The following is a 17,857-nucleotide window of genomic DNA, read 5'->3' on the forward strand; positions in this document are numbered from 1 at the left end:
TCTGCTAATAGGCTAATGCTTTATATAGATAAATAAAACATACTCAACATCCATCCCAAAAATACCAAGGATTCATAACCTGTAACCATTAGGATAAATAATAGACCCCTGACTGAAAAGAAGTTTATAAGGTACCTTAGAGTTCTCATAGATGATAAACTAAACTGGAAAAAACACATCCAACATGTAAATAGGAAAATATCAAAAGATATCGTTATTCTTGCAAATAGTCGACACTTTGCTCCATTTGACATTCTAAAAAAGTATGCCTTGCCTTTATTGCTCCACATATCAACTGTTACCTGCATTTTTTACTATGTGCTCTTGTTACCTGCATTTAAAACAAATCTAGATGAAATAATTCATAACCAGGAAAAGGTAATCTGCTTTGAAAAATCTAAAACTCGCTTTTCGTGCTCACTTTTCCAAAAGCTTGGCATCTTGAAATTTGAGGATACTTACAAACTTGAGTGTGCAAAATGTATGCAAGACAATTACAATAATAAGCTGCCAGATATTTTGACGAATTGGTTCCAAAAAGCTACCTCCAGATATAAGTATGGAACACGGCAAGCCAGTAAAAAACTTTTCTCTTTCCCCTTTGCCAGAACAAACATCAAGAAAAATGTTCTTACTTATATAGGTATCTAAAATTGGAATGAAATATCTATTGAGGTTTGCTCGAAACCTAATAAAGCATTTTTTGCTAAAAAAAACTATTCTGATATCTGATACAATTTATATCTGAATAATTGATATCTACAAATGATATCTTTAGATTTACATCCCTCATAATTGCCTTGTCAAATTCAATCTATCAATTATCCTTGTCTTTCTTTATTTTCCTTTTCTTTTTTCTACCTATTGTTAACTTCTAAAATGATAAAAAATTGTTCATCTCACACTCAATTGAATAAAATTGCTTAAACGAGTTTTCTATCGTGACATTTTCCACTAGCGAATCCTTATATTGTATTAAGTAATTGAAGTACATAGGACATTAGGTTCTATAACCATACTGTTAGTTCTTCACAGTGTCTTAAGCAACTTATTGATTAAATTTACCCTACATTTTGTAAAAAATCTTAGAATTGTAATTTTACGTTAGTCGCTAGAACAAACGAATATATGAAGAAACATTTTTAATTTTTGTTCCATATTTAGTTTTGTGCTATTCTGAATAAAAATTTAGCAGTCGAAATGTTCATAGGACTTTTCTGTGTGTGGATTGGTGCAAAATTAGTATTTCGAATATTCTCTAAGATTCCTGGCTAAACTTTATTTCTTTGTCACTTTTGAGCAAATGGAATATTTTTTTGGAGCGTTCTTTTGGTTCAAAGGTATTCACAGATCCGTTTTAAATGCATCCTTATTTGAATTATATCTTGGTCAATCTTCGAAAAGCCTCTTATATACACTCCTTTCTAATAATTTCCTTTCTCCATTTAAATGGAAAACAGATCTACTTTCGTGTAAGGATTTTGTTTTGCAAGATTATTGTAACAGCCGCTCTCCATTACAATCTACTTGCCAAAGAGCATCTCATAAAAATGGTAAAGAGTCTAAGATATCAACAGTTCAGAATTCAATCCTTTATGACTGCCGCACAGTTCGTGTTGAAACTCATAAATTTATTTTTTGCTACAGACAACTAGAAGTGTATTCAAAATAATTGCGACCAATGTGTTTGGTGATTCATTGAATGGAAATAAATGATATTCAGCAAAAGCTTTTAAAACAGGCTTAGATATGTAGGGACTCCGTTCTCGTTGAGTTTTCATAACACGTTTGGCATAACACATTGATATCGGACTTGAAGATACTTTCTCACCCCAGGACAAGGGTCACCAAAAGCATCAGTTCTTGCAGTAATCTTGCAGCTATTTTTCATATGGCAGTTTGCTCGCACTACGCTGAGCGATGAATCAGATTTGCAATTCGTTTCCCTGTCCCATATGGTTGGACACACGTAAATAGATTGCCGTCCATACATCGCATCCGCAACATAGATGAGTTGTCCTACAGGACACTTGATTTCCTTCACATTAAGGTTGCAAGCAATAACTAAAAAAAATAAGAGAATTTTTTAACGACCTTTTACAAACTGAAATCATGTTGAAAGGTCTGAATCTTCATGCATTTCTGTTGATCGAATATTTCTTACATCAATTGAGAAAGCCCAGGCTATCATCAATAAAAACATGCTAAAATAGGTTTCGTAAAGCAAACACCGCTCAGTTTTTGTATCACATTATTCCTTAATTATTTTCATACTTGTCTAATGCTAACTATTGCTAACAAAATAATAGTTTCTTAATGACAAAGTCGAGGGCTTAAATCTCTTATCAACTTACTCACATGTCCAATCAAATTAGTTTCTGCTTCGTTAATTTCAAATTGTATAGTAACCGCTTCATTATTGACTAGCATTACTTTCTTGATAATAATGACCAATAAATTCTATTTTTATTACCTTTTGTTGTACATCTGTACTTTATCTGCAAGTATTTAAATGTACCAGGACATGGATCACCATAGACTTCGTTAGTGACTTGCAATTTGCATACCATATTGTTCTGACACTTGCCACGTACAATTTCTGTAACATCTGAATGACAACTCATGTTCTTCCAGGATCCATATCCACATATTTTGGTTGTCAAACGCCCATACATTGCGCTATCTATCCACATCTTTGTACCGTATGGACAACTAAATGTTTTGGTTCGTAAGGCACAGATGTTTTCTATGTCAAAAAATGTTTGCACGTCATTTAATTTTCTATTAAACATTTTGTTAAAGCATTTAAACTTATTTACGTTTAATGCGTACAACAGACGTCAGTCAGAATATCTTATTTTGATAAATATTTAATTTCATATATATTATTTCATATATTTCATATATATTTAAACTCATTTTGCATAAAAACTAGATTGGTGTGGAAAACGGCAGAAAGTGGGATAATAGTTAAATCTGCATCAAGAGGGGGAGAAAACAACGGGTCTATCAGTTCTTGAAATGTTTAAATTTGACGAATCCTGGCGAATTTTTCGGAAAGGCCTAGACTGACAATTAATTTTTCCCCGTTTGCTGGTACAAAATATTTCAGAAAAGTGGTCTCTTCGCAGCACCCCCCCCCCCCCCCTTCTAGAACTCGGTCGGTCACAATTCGATGAAATCCCGAGAGGGAGGGTGGGGGGAGGAGGTAATCATTTATTTTTAGGATAGGGGTGCTCTTGCTGGGGTACGAACCATTGATAGTAATCATTTATAGCATAGAAATTGACCAAAAAAAAATAATTATTCTTGTCTTGCACAACCAAAAAAATAACAAAGAAACTCTGCTCCATAGATGATCTTGAGATCATTTGCACAGCAAATAAGCAAGAATACTATATATATCAAAGATACACAATTTACATGATCTTGTAGTTTCACTTTTGCATTTTAGCTAAAAACCTTTCAAATGTTCCAGTCAGTCTGCTATCTAGGGCTGCTAATAAGGGCCAGTTTATGTCGTTATGTGTTTAGCTTTTGGCGGGATTTTGTTCGAATGAGAATGTAGTGAAGACTGTTAACCACTGTTTTTGATTCAAAACAAAGACCAGAAGAAACCAGGATTTTCAAAGAGAAAGAAACCATTCCTGTCTTATTGAACTGTGTTTGGACAACAGGAAATCAGATGTTTAATTCATTGATAAATTGAATTATCCAATGTTAAATGCAGTATGAGTAATGGACAGAAAAAAAGAAGAATATACATGTTTGCCCCTCCCTGAAAATTAGGCCCTGCCTTAGATTACACTTACTACTATTCTCCATAAGCTCGAAACCAAGACGAGCATACATGTTAAACATAAAAAAGTACGAAATCAGTACGAAATTAAAACCATGTGATTCGATCACGGTTATTGTAAGTTTTATATGTATCGTTATGATTCGATCACGTCTTGAAAGTTTTATATGGAGCTTAAAGAAGAATTTGTCGAATATACATTCCATTTTGCTTGTTGGTTTAATTTCCCTATCAACTAAAAGAATTGAGCAGATAACTTGAAAAGGGTATGAATTTTCAAAGTATTCCTACAGCTACAAATATGGACACATAGAAATCAAATACACGGAAGTCTTTTTTGACTCAGCCAGTTGTTAGCTTTTTGGGAGTTCCTTATATCATTCTAAATACTCTTATGGCTATGAAGTTTTCATCTCAAAATGAATGAAAAATGAATCATGTTTAGTGTGTAGACCACATTTTTCTATTTCGTAAAATTTTCCCACATACAAGGTCCGAAAAAAAATTCGGCATTTAATGAACCCAAGAAAGTAACTGTATAATTGGCTGATCCAAAAAATAACATTTGCTCAAATTCTAGACCCAAAAAAGTAGCCTGAGCACCCTTGTCCTAAACATATATGTGTAGCCCCCCACTCCCCCCCTCCTGGGGATGAAATCTTTCAAAACACGATAAATAAAACCATCGTGAGACCTCCTGTAGTGTACCGATGTGAAAGTTTACAAAACTTACCTGTTTGCACAACTGGTTTTGGAGTTGCTGGTGTTGTAATTGCAGGTGCCGGAGGCAGCGTGTTTGGTGGCCTGGTGAATCCTTTATTACAAAAGAAGTTCATTTCATTACTAATTGCGCCTCAGAAGATATTTTTCAATACGTCAGCTTCTAGTTTGCTAAAGATATAGAAGATTCTTCTTAAAATGGTAGAAACATTTTCATCGCGTCCAAAAAACGTAGAGGCATTGAAACTTGAATTGACATGCAAAGGGTGTAGAAAGAATGTTCCCCCATTCGACAGAACTCAGAAAATCCATATTATATCAACATAAATGAATTTTAAATAAATATATATTTAGACGAAGGAGATAAACCAGAAAGGTATTGCCAGAATCCTAAAACAGGCTTGATTAAAAATTCAGTATTGACATTTTTAAAAAAGGCTTGGAAATGCTGTTTTTTTATTTTATCCGGATTTACTAGAATATATCAAAGAGAGATCTGATGCAGTCTCTAAAGATTCAATTTTGCTGTGACATTATTAGTAGTTCGATACCTAACACACTCACCGGGGCAACGATAAAGTAAATTCAACTGAAGAATATCGGATTCACTAAGGTGACTTCGCTGTCCAATTGAATACTTCTTTTTGCGATCCAAAGCTTCTATTGTTGCCATTATGTTACCTGTAGGGGTTCTTTTACCGAGGTACCAACGATACATATGTGTAATGCTGTCATAGTCGTATGGAACATTCATTGAATTCACACTGAACGGATCTTTTCTGTAAAAGTCCTTGTGGTTCTCTAAAACCAATCGTCAAAGTATGTTACTGTCCAGAAATATGACTGGACATAATAAGGATATCAAAAATTTCGTTTGCGTTTGCTCTCATAGCTCTTTTTCAAGATTTCTTGCTAGGTCTCTTTTTGTTTCACTGTTATTAGTTACAAAAGTATGATAATTAACTTGCCTAGATAAATGATCAGATGAAGAGTGAATTTTTAAGAATTCCAGAGGCTATCAAGAAAACATTTTAAATGGAAATGAAAGTGTCGCCTGGCCCGAGCTTATGAGTAGCATATAAATATGAAATACGTTTAAAAACCCGCACGTTAAGGTGGTTTTCATAGATATTGGTTCCATGTAGCATCTTTTTTATCATAAAACTTTTATTATAAAGCTCACCATCTCGTATGTTATCCCAAAGTATCTTTACAAAAGAGTCTCTATCTGGCCTGTTGTTCTCATGTGCGAAGCCAAGGGTATGCATCAGATGATGTAGAACAGTGCCTCTGTACCAGCAATATTTGTGCAAAGAAATCACTCTTCGGTATGTAGATACATACCCAAGTGGTGACCAACACCTGAAAAATGAGAAAAGTTTTTAATTTTTAACGTTGAAAGCAATCTCCTGTTGCAGCATTCAAGTGCATCACAGCATTGCCAATATAAAGTTTTATCAATATAGAGTTCCAACAATATAGACGTGATTTGACCAGGTCCTATTAACGATTTGAACGACACAGATTCTATCACGTTTTGACTAAATTCTTCCACCAAGCTATTAATTACTAGCAAAATCTATAAGCGGAAATAATGGGAGTTAAGAAGAGGGTGAAACCTCGATATGACTCAGAAAGTCTTGTACAAAATGGAATATGTTTACGTAGGACGTTTGAGAGAATAGACCATTAAAGCAACTCTGAAAATTTACTGCACTTATCCAGTCCCCAAATCTCCTCAAGTGCCAGTAGCAATACTGTATCAATAATGATTCTGTACTGAATACTTTCATTACTGCACAGAAAAGTTTGTCACCGTAATTATATAACGACCTCGTCATTAACTGAATGGCTATATGCAAACCAAATTCTACATCTTATTGTTCTACAAAAAAAGTATATCAAAATAATTCTGAACAAACGCGAAGGATGAACTTATTATGTCGTTTGTATCTATTTCATAATCAATTACTCTTTCTGCTCGGTTATCAAACACAGTTTTTAGAGTATTGCGATAGCAAGCAATTTAATTGGCTGCAAAAATATCACCTTTTTGCATCCATATTTGCAAACAAGATGTAACCAGCCTCGTCATCTCTTTTTTTGAACTTTAAGCATGTGTATTTTTCCATTTCGACGATTGCATCCTGAATCGCTTCAACGGCTTTCGGCTCTGAAGCTGCAAGAAAGCCATAAATACACTAAGATACACTGACCCACGTACATAGACAATAGGACAAAACCACATAACAGCATTTTCTACCAACTCAAGTGCACAACGATACTTGCTTAGAATGCATAAACAGATTATTTTTTACCGATTTCTGGTGCAAGGTCGTATGGTATCGTCAAGGGCCAAATTGCAGTTTTGATTACATTGAAAGCATTTCCTCCATCTTTGCCTTGGAGAATGTCCTGTTGTTCCTTTGTCAGTTTGATGTCTCCTTGATACAAATCATCAGCTAAAATCACAATAGAAAAGCAAAGTACATACCTTATGTTAAAAAAGTTTGTAGCAGAAATATTTATGCATTAGCATTGCGACAAAAAATACAAAAAAAGACCAGCAGGTGCTAACTAAAAATTTCCACCACTTTCCAGAACGATGAGACATATTCAAATTAGATAAGAAGTAAATTCAAGTTGAGTTGCACAAAAGTCACATATTTTATTGCTGAACTTCATAGAATTATACGCTAATAAGAATAGCAGACAAATGAACAAAAACTGAAAGACAACTTCTACCAAAGTGACATTTATCATATTTCGAGACCAGATCTTTATGTCCTGTTTTACATCAGGTGTTGAAATAGCACAAAGCAGAAAAAACCATGGAGAGTTTAAATGAAAGGAAATAAATAAAAGTGCTTTGCTAGAAATTCTATGCTAGAAAATTATATTCCTTGACGTTTTAAATTTTCAAAAATTTTTTGACTCTGGGATGAAAATGCTATGTATTCCCAGTATTTTATGTCACAAGCATATGCATAAAAACAATTTTGAAAAATATTAAGTGTTGCTACAAAGGTTTTTAATAAATGAAAACTTGAATTGGCTTTGTCACCATAAATCGTGGGTTCATAGCTAATTTAAAGTAGCAGGTTGTCTTGTTGAAAATGGGGACCACCAGTAAACGCAACAAAATTTTCGTTTGACTCAAAACGCAATTAAATATCTATTGTTTAATTGCGGAAATAGCAAGCCAACCTGATATACACCCTGTATTCTATTTGACAACGATATAGAAGCATTTATCTGTTATTATCTGTTGCATTTATGGATTACGTTACCGCTTTAGACTTCCAATTAGTTTGCAGACAAGATTATATTTGTATACCATTAACGTTACACAATCACACTTTGGTTTTTCAACGCCTTTATGAATATTAAACATGTATGAGAAGACCAAAGATAATAGTAATACTTCCAATCAACATAAGCAATTTATCTTTATTATGTTATTTAGTCAAGATATCAAAAGTAAGACGACAATAAGGCATACCATCTGCTATGATATTGACGTCACATTAAAATCAATGTACAAACCTGCGCAAAGGCAAGCCAACAGTAGCACTACTATGAAATGCTTGTACATTATACCTGCATGGACCGTCAGGCTATCAGACAACTTTCTTGGAGAAATCCACAGGGCCCGCTTTGCTTCAAATACCCTTGCAGCCGGCTATTTAAACAACGCTGCTTCCTTGAAATTTCGCGTAGAACTCATTGCAGCTATGCAAACTGGCTGACCAAAAAGCCAATGCTTTGCATGGGAGACCAACGCGTTAACATATGAATTTAGATATAACGTTAAAAGCTGAATCCACAATCAATACCAAAGCAATAGCTTTGAGATTACTTTGCTGGAAATTTAGGCAATTTCATCTAATTATGCATTAATAAATAGCTCTAGCACTAGTGAATTTTGCGCAAATGGAGAAAACTGTTTAGAAATTGACAGAACTTCAAACTTTCATGTTTATTTCTCTGCACGTGTATGAACAGCTGTAGACGATAACGAAAAATTAAGGATTAATTAAGTTAATTGCTCAGTATCATCAAATCTATACAGTTTATTGGTATGGTAGCATAACATATATGTTTCTTGAGTTCCTCAACACACTCTCTATCACAAACACTTTCGTTGTAAATTCTGGTTATGCTATAAATAATTGCAGTGCAATTTGGGCAATCTATTTGCATAAATAATTGCAGTGCAATTTGTTAGGCCAAACTCAAGTGAGAAGTTATAACCAAAACTCAACTAACAGGAATCTTTGGAGAAATAAAAAAAATCTTTGACAATTATTTCCAAAATACGAGCGGGGAGAGACCAAATATATTAATCAATGTAACAACCAAGAAAGGTTAATTATCTGTTGATAATGAATGTGATACTATTTATTCTTTCTGGCCAAATTCTACCATGAATAGGCCATTAAACTAATTTGTCAGCGTATGTCCGTTTTCCTAGAGTTGCTTCTAAAAGCGGGAATGCTGAGGACTGGACCAGCATGAATAGTGAGAAAAATGTCACAAAGGTTACTGTTCTTGTAACGCATATGATTGGGAAGAAAAGATCTAATCATGTTATGAAAAGTAGTTGCTAATTGCATTTTCATTCGCAATACCAGATACTCCTAACAAGCCTTCAAAATTTTATTTATCAACAGAAGAAGGCCTACTTGGAGAAAGAAGAAATGCATCTCAGGTTAATTAGACATATAAATGCATCTCATTATGAATACATTTGCAGTGTAAAGGTTGAGCAACGTAAAGGTCTTTGCATTGAAATTTAAACCGTACAGAAACCAGCTATGAAAATGCTTGTTTGGGACAAGGAGTTTTTTATGGCTTTTACCTGTTCAGTTTTTACGTTTCGCAAAATTCAGATTTCAGATGGTTTAATGTATATAAAGGAAATACTCTGAACATTGAAAACCGTCGATTCTTACGGTTCAGAGCATTTTGCAAATCAAAGTTTTATAATTTGCAGCAGTTTAAGTACTTTTTATGTTTTTCATTGCAACAGCAAATTATTCTTAAAGATATCATTCGCTCTATAAAATGTGTTGTTTGACTCGTAAGGAAATTCATTGATGTTTTCTAGGTCTTATTATTGGTTACATTGCCAAGCAGCTGTGACTGCAAATCGTGTTATACTTTTACAAACACATTTCCTTATAGAATACTTTCAATTTTTAGGTTACAGCAGACAAAAATTTTAAAACCAATTAAAATAAAAGACAATATTTAACAAAAAGTTTGCAAACGAAGGATCCTTGATGCTGGAATGGGCTAAATTTCACAACAAATTAGTGTTGGAAAAATCTTATCATAAAGATTCTACAATAAATTTATGAAATCGGAAAATTAGGTTTACAGGAAGAATGTTCATTTTTTCAGAAATATGAATTTTAAAAGAAATTCAAGCTAGAAACCCTCGAACATTTTCAAGCATCGCCTGAGATTGTTTTTGTCGCACAGGTTTTTTTCCGAGTAAGTTTTGGTACTAAACCTAATACTTACCATGTTGATTTATTTGCTAATTTTCTTGCTTGATAAAGAAAAGTTCATGTATTTCATTTTTTAAATGAATGAAGCCTTGAAAATCTTTATTCTGTTAGTAAATGATTTGGTCTAAAAAATTGTTTAAATTATTTTAAGTTATTCAAAATAGTTCAAAAGAAAAGGTGACTGAAATGTAATCAAGCGTCATGACGTGTTTGTCAAGACACTGTCCTTACTTATACCGACATTTGCATTTAATGCCCTTTTTCAGGATATATTATTCAGGATATATAGTTCATAATTTGCTCATATTAATCCTTCAGAGATACTCCCATCAGCGACAATACACATTCACAAGAAAATAAAATCTTTTTAATCCAGGCCCTGTGTAAACATGTTCAATGAAACATAATTTACACCTTCAAGACTTAACAATGGCTGCTATAAGTCTTTGAGCAACAGCAGCTATTTCTGCCATTCGCTTTATCTGTTCCCTCTCTCCTTTCAAACTATGCTGAATAATTATTATAGAAGTTCACAGTTTGGATGTAACCTGTAATTTGGAAACTAGAATGGTTGTGGTGCGATTCTAATTCTTTGGGGGGAAGAGGCAAATAAGCTTTTGCTAGGCGTGAAGCTAAAATAGATTGAGAATTGCCTAACGCTGCTAGTGTGTTTCAAGTACGTTAGGCAGCATCGTAGATCAGATAAAGAGTTGCATCATCAACACAAGACAGCTAGCAAAGTAATCTAAAAATCAACTGGTAAATATGCAAATGTTCAGCGAAGTCTTTGAGTTATCGCTAGACAGATTCTTGCGGAAAAAATCGATGTGTGCCTGCTTGCCTGCTAAGGACAATGCCAATAAGTAGCAGCTGAAAAACTAAACGGCATTGCAGTGATTGTATTACACTATAATGAAATGCCAGTTCTAAAGTAAATACAGCACTGCTACTTGACTTTGCAACAGCATAAGTTCAGTGCAATGGAGTTACATTCATTGGAAAGTGTATCGCCACCCGAGGCACAATTTCTGGGACTCCATCCCTCTGTGTCCCAAAATAAGTTAATGATGGTGAGCTGAGCACTTCTTGCTGCATTGCCATGTAAATTATGATCAAAGGTGTGATCTCCTCGGCACGATTAACAAAATATTCCATCTAAATAGCATCTCAAACTTCACAAAATATGCTCTGGTGTACATTTTGCTGCATGGAATGAATACTTTCATTTATACATCAGAGTGTTTCTTGTGGCATCAGCAAATACCAGACTAGTTAAATTTATTTAGCATTCAATCTTTCTCTGTTAATTTTTAGCATGAATTGTATAGTAATATAGTTCTAATACTAAAAAGATTACCATAATCTTCTGCACATATTATCTTCTATCCAAGCAGTAGTCTCTATTTTGTTCGATCTCACTGGTTGTCCCCTAAAGAATGACCTACATAAATATTTGGTACAGCTTCCAATACTACTGTATTGTTGTTTGCAAAGGTCATGCTTCCGATAGCATCGTCATTTTAACTTTGTTGTTGTCTAATTTTACTTCTTTAGTTTCTGCACAATTGTACATCTTGAAACTGTTCAACAAAGCTTCCAATGTCATTGATCAAAAAAGGATTTTCGTTGTAAACTGCAATATTTCAATCTCAAAATTTCAAATACGATAGAATAATCAAATTATCATTGGTCTCGCACTATTACTATTGCTGCTTATTGCTGCTTTGTCGCACCCCTCCACCAGCTATAGTAGGAATTTTCAAGAATAGAAATTAACAAGACTTTCCCACTGGCGGTGCAAATTTTTAGTTGCAAAGAATTGCTATGTATCTTTTGATTTGTCGTCTTCAAACTTGAGAAAATATGCTTGATTTTATTGTTTACCGAAAATCAGTTCTGCATCAAAATCTGCCTGGGGTGAATATGAACCCCTCCCCTCTAAAATTCCCCAGGGATTCGGTGCTTATGCTTGCAAGTTGGAGCATATTGAAGGTGCTTGTGATGTCAATACGTCTGCTAAGCAACGACTGGATTTCACAATGGTAAACTCAATAAATGGGAATTGACAAAAGCCGGCTGTTGCTTGGCGTTGGTATTCAGAACCGAATGCTGGTGGAATTGTATTCAACATTTGAAAATACTTTTGGAAATCAAAGCAGGCTTCTGTGGCATCGGTGAAACACACCGTATTCGCCTTGATACTAAGGGAACTCGGGTGCCGACTGCCGAAGTTCCAGCGAGTACGCTTTTCATTTACTGTCGGATTTTTTAACCAATTTCTTTTATGTTGATTAGCTTGCAGTTCCATTCATAGAAGTTTTCTATCAATAATTAATAAACCTACAATGACATCAATTAATTGTAATTACAGATTAGTCTGATTGGTTTCACACAAAGTGCTGCCTGCAATCATTGTACAAAGTTACGTTGTTGAAAGGTACGTGTCAAATTCTTACTTATTTTGAAAATAAAGTTATTTCTCGAGCCTGTTAAATCTGGCAGCCATGACTTTGATCGTTTTTACCTTTTCTGGCAGAGAATAAAGAGCCGAGCCTACACCCTTTGTGTATCACTTCGTTGTTTTTCATATGCTAGTCAAAGAAAGCTGCTAATTTTATTAATCATATCTCACTCAAGTATTTTCATGATACCACTGGCTTTTGTCTTTTGTTGTTAAACAAGTCAAGATTTCCAATTTTCCTTGGTAAACAAATCAAGATTCTCAATTTTGCTGGTAACACTTTTTGATACCGAACACTTTTTGACGTCATTTTCTTCTGCCAATAGACATCTATAAATTGTTTCTTTTAGTTGCTACCCCCTCCTTATTTTAAAATCATTCATCATTACATTTACATTTAACAACCCTTTTGGGTCACACAAATGTATGAATCAAATGAAGCGATATTTTTCTCATATACAATCTCCAAAAAGAAAAGAGTTGTTTTCGTTATTAGCTTTCTTTAAACCATGTAATACTCAGCCACTTTAGCTTAGTAGGGGACATCAGACAATGTAAGAAAACAAGGTTTTCTCGTTCTTTTAGAAGAATACCAAAGAAATGGCAACAAAAATCACAATTCAAACGAGGTACTTTTTTACATTTACGAATTCATTCAACAATGAAGTTTTTCCATTTTAATGTTTCTGATCGCAAGAATAATGACGATAGTTAATAAAGAAGAAGTTACAACGGACGATACGAGCCAATTTTTACCATTATTGATGGTAGATATTTCGCAAACTAATTCTGACAACCATCAGCCATCATCTTTTGACAGACTTTGGCAATCATTTTTCATTTCCTTGAAAACCTCGAAAGGTAAACTTTATATTCTATAAAATGCAAAGTAAACATCTAATGAAATTGCTCAAAAAGCAACTGCAAAATTCGTAGGTTAATTATCATTAATTGTCAAGTTATAATAAATATGCGACTTAATCATTTTAGGTTCTCCTTCGATTCCCTTCTTTTATCCAGACTTGTGTTAAGGCATTCCGTATTTGTTTTAAAAATGATTGGCACTTGCTATGATATATGTCTGCTTTTAGCTGCAGATGTACCGAATTTCTCGTTTAGCTCCCAAAATTGTCTCATAAATGCGTCAGCACGATATCAACTTTACGAGACATTTCGTTGCGAACGACAGTTGAAGGATTTGTTTACACTCATCGTTTGTCCCAATCTTAAGAGGCAGGTGTTTGCTAAAACTGCAGAACAGTTTTTTGTTGGAGGTTTTAATATTTGCTATCTCAATTATTAAGTCTGACTATTCAGTCCTAACTTACAGGAATAGGATGTCCTTTAATCCTGACATTACGAAGCAATATTTTATGGTTATATTGTCCAAAAAAGAATCCTCAATTGAAGAATACAATGGTTTCAAATCTGCTTTACAAGGGTTCAAACATAAAATGCTTTCAACATAAATAGAAAGCCTTCTTCATGTCCAGTCGTAGTGTCTTCGTATGTGCCTGTGTCATATGCTTTTCTGCACTGGCATGCCCTTCTCGATAGGCTGCAGCGCATATGCGTTTCGAGTTCGCCAGTGTGATGGCGGTCCTCGAATTGACCCCAAGAATTGCTTGCAGATGGGCGACGTTCTTATACCATTATTAATGATTTCTGTCGCATACGCATTTTTCACTCTACACATCAAAACGGGCTGTAATAAACATGCTTTATTTGGTTCAAGTTTGTACCTATATGATTATTCCTAATTCATGACCCACGTTCATCCTGGAATTAAATTCCGTTTTAAAAATCCGGGTTATTATGTTTCTTTTGTTAATTCGAAATACTTTTATGGCGCCTTTAAATTTTCATTGACTTATGACAGAAAAATTGTATCATTTCAACTTTGTAATCGAAGAAGTCACGAACACGTTGTATGTAAAAATTATTGCTTATCATTGCGAATAATTAATGCAATTCGAAACATTTCAGGTAATATTCCCTTGCTCTCGAGAAAACAAACACCAGCAAAAAAGACATTAATTAATTATCATTGTCAGAAGCTTTTGTTATCATTCGAGAAGAACTCTACGTGACGCACAATAAACAATTCTATTTCTGCGATCGTTATAACGTTAGAACTAGAAGCTTCTACACGATCCTTAATTAGCTAACAATAGAGGAGCAAGCAATCTACTCTCAGCATGCGTCCTCAACTGCACTACTAATTAAAAATTTATTAACGTACCTAAATAATCAGCAATATGCAAAACTGTCGAGTGCGTGTTCCAAACAGATATTTTTTTCTAATTATCTGTACCCTATAAATACAAACGTAATATTGTTTAAAATCTTTTGCAGGAATTTGGTGAAGATCTTGGCAATAATGATCTTGATTTTGGTCTTGACCATAAGGGGTAAATCTAATTATTTTCTACGGCATACCTTTATTTAAAATGTTAGCCACTGTACCACTTTGATATTTGGTACATATCATTCTCATTCTGTAGTATAGAGAACATTCATATGGAGTATCAGCAAGCTTGTGGAGTGTCATAGATTTCAAGATACACCATAAGCTAGTCACAAAATGTCGTTGTACATTTTTGCAGCTTTTGACTAACATATCTAAAGAATGAAAAAGAAATGTCGAAATAATCGTTGCAAAATGTTTGGGTATCACACGAGAAACACGCTGCTTAATACCTTTTTTGATCCATTAAGGGAAAGATTCGTATACCCAGGCCTTATGAGGCTTTAAGTAAAAACCTTTTTATAAGCTTTTCTTAGAAGATTGAATTTTAAACCTATGAAAATGGTCTAAAACGATTGTGTCATAATTTTTTGAGCTTTCAATCATTAAATTATCTTTTTCCTGCTAGTAAGATGTGAAAATGGAAGGTAATATTTGCATTTTCAATGGAAAACGTCTTCTTGTAGTTAGGGCCTAATATTACTCTTGTTTAATAAATTGCAGCTCAAACATTCGATGTTCTCTTATGCAATGCAGATTCGAACACATGAAGACACTTCGTTTATTCTAAACATATTCTACTCATGACCTGTGCCAACATAATTCGTGTTCTAACTAATAAAAAGCAACTAACGTGATACAAAAAGCACTTTTGCAGCAAGCGAATATGAAGCCTTTAATGATTTAAGACATAGCGCTGGATTACAGTTGTCAATCTTTGCAAATCGTCAGACTAGTTTGTAGTGTCATTACACTATCTTTTTTGATTTATTAAAGGCGGTTCAGCGACAAGTCACAGCATAGATCCAAAAGTCTCTGAAATGTCACTCTTTATTGACAAGTTGAAATTATACGGTCGCGATCCCCGTATACGACCGTCTCAATCTGGTATGTATATATTGCTATGCTTTATGCAATATTATATTTTATACAATATTGCCATGCTTTTCAGATGTCGATTTATCTACTTTAAAAAAGACATCATTGTTCAAGATACTCATGACAAAACGATCAATGTTTGAGATCATAGAAATTACATATAAAGAGTTTTAAAATGTTCTACATAACTAAAATTTGCAAAGAATCTTGCATTGTTGGACGGGTGGTCAAATGTCGACCAAAAAATTAAAAGCTCATAAATTGAAATGAAGCTTTAACTGGTATTAAGTTTTCTTTCCATGCTCTTGCGGACATTTAGTGTCGTTATCAGCCGTGGAACATATTTTTCCCCTCTCTGGAAGTCCCATAACATTAAGTTTTTCAAACAAGACAAAGCCTCACCAGCCTTATCTTAATATGTATTTTGCAACAGCTACTTTAGAAAATAGCTAATGAATTTTTGCTTTGCAGCTACAAACATCACACTCCAGATTGCACTTATTGCAGTGGGACCAATAAGCATGCTAACTACGGTCAGTGAAGCTTGTGTTCTGAAATTATCATGTTTAATTTTCAACATAGATTAGTACAGAATGAAGGCAAGACCTAACTTAAACAACCCGGGGCTATTTCAAATTTTTTTAACAAGTTCTCAGAAGACTGTCAGGTATATTTGTCAGAAATTCATTTGTCAATTTTTTACCTTCAGTAAAGCACTGCTTTTTTGGCATCGACAGGTAATTGCCATCTATATTAAGCCTGTCCTATATTAATTTTTCAATCTGCTGCAATCTATTTTTGATCGGTTTATAGTTTAGTTGAAATTTTTCTCTTCTTTTCAATGACGCAGGTGCAACACTGATTTGATGGGGTGAAAATCCCCTTGTAAAGCTAAATTTCTATTTGGTCTAAATTCCTTTCATCTTTGATGAAAATTAACTAGGTTGCTTTTTAGTATCTGGGTGTTACTTTTTGAGAGGAAAGATTTTAAAGCTGAATAAATAGATTTAATATTTTTGTGTTCTAAATCAGATTGGCAATCTCCTGAAGTTATGTATGGTACTTGAAAATGAATTTCTAGAGGAGATTTTCTTGGCAAGCCTGCAAGAGGAGAAGACCAGACGAGTCTTCAAGTAGCATGACACCAGGAAATCTCAATTTCGCGCCGTTCCTATGACTTAACCAATCTAGTCATTGCTTCAACTGTATCAAATTTTCTGCTATTTTATTAAATTTCAGTCGGTGAGATGTGATGTGATACTAAGGCAATGGTGGACGGATCCAAGGACTGCTTTTGACAACAAGACAGAGTTGAACTTCAATGGAAATCCTTCCCACTTGATTTGGACACCGGATTCCTATGTTACAAATGCAATCAAAATTAGTTCCCCTAAGGGAATCACAGAGAACACAAGAACAAAAATTGGACCAAATGGCGCTGTTTACTTAAGCACCAGGTATCGAACACACAATTTTTGAAATTATTCCAGAAGTTACTTGTTCATTAACTTACTTAAATTTGCTGGTCTAAGGATCGGTTCTTGTTAGGGAATATTATGATCTTTAGGGTGGCTTCCTGAAAAACGAATTTTGGATATGGGAAATTATTTTGTTCAGAAACGGATATAAACAAAATTTTCAAAAATATATGATTTTATATACGTGAATATGGAACAAGATTCAATGTTATAGAAATCAATCCCCTTTTTATATTATAATTCATTATTCGAGTTCAATTTTCATGTACCCCTGAGCTCAAAAATTCTGACAATATGACATGTTCTGGTTGCCACAAGATTGTCAAGCGTCTATTTTTCCAGAAAGGATAATTTCTTTCTCATTAAAATAAGTAATTTGATTAAAAAAAGACATTTCCTGGCAAAAGGTTGACAAACCTGGGCGAATACAAACCGTATTTTTACCTAACATATATTGGATTTATCGATGTTTAATGCATTCAAATTTTTGTTTTTGTGCAATCAAATTTTTTCGTCATCATTTATTCATTAAAAAGA

At 34.0% G+C, this 17,857-nt stretch overlaps 2 protein-coding genes across 5 annotated transcripts in view; one reads left to right on the forward strand and one right to left on the reverse strand.

Moving 5' to 3' along the window:
• LOC135691133 (glycine receptor subunit alpha-3) overlaps positions 1-17,857 on the forward strand; it is a 42,555-nt gene that overhangs the window by 21,764 nt on the left and 2,934 nt on the right. For 3 of the 4 annotated variants that reach the window (XM_089116074.1, XM_089116073.1, XM_065208905.2), the window contains exons 2-7: positions 12,407-12,472; positions 13,082-13,125; positions 14,852-14,907; positions 15,741-15,851; positions 16,314-16,375; positions 17,082-17,299. In XM_089116074.1, the coding sequence (XP_088972200.1) occupies positions 13,097-13,125; positions 14,852-14,907; positions 15,741-15,851; positions 16,314-16,375; positions 17,082-17,299 (476 nt within the window). In that variant the 5' untranslated portion in view covers positions 12,407-12,472; positions 13,082-13,096. Of the gene's footprint in view, positions 1-11,844; positions 12,276-12,406; positions 12,473-13,081; positions 13,126-14,851; positions 14,908-15,740; positions 15,852-16,313; positions 16,376-17,081; positions 17,300-17,857 lie in introns of those variants that run through there. The other variant, XM_065208906.2, reaches the window with a different exon arrangement.
• LOC135691130 (nematocyst expressed protein 6) lies at positions 1,685-8,221 on the reverse strand. The gene is made up of 8 exons (XM_065208897.2): positions 8,066-8,221; positions 6,838-6,981; positions 6,569-6,698; positions 5,703-5,881; positions 5,084-5,320; positions 4,533-4,613; positions 2,474-2,746; positions 1,685-2,064 (listed from the first exon to the last, which is right to left on the reverse strand). Exons 1-8 carry the CDS (start codon positions 8,112-8,114, stop codon positions 1,778-1,780), a joined length of 1,380 nt encoding a protein of 459 aa, XP_065064969.2. The 5' UTR covers positions 8,115-8,221; the 3' UTR covers positions 1,685-1,777.

The sequence above is a fragment of the Rhopilema esculentum genome, chromosome 4 (assembly GCF_057945365.1).
Source record: "Rhopilema esculentum isolate cy_ngs chromosome 4, ASM5794536v1, whole genome shotgun sequence".
In the NCBI taxonomy this organism is placed as follows: domain Eukaryota; kingdom Metazoa; phylum Cnidaria; class Scyphozoa; order Rhizostomeae; family Rhizostomatidae; genus Rhopilema; species Rhopilema esculentum.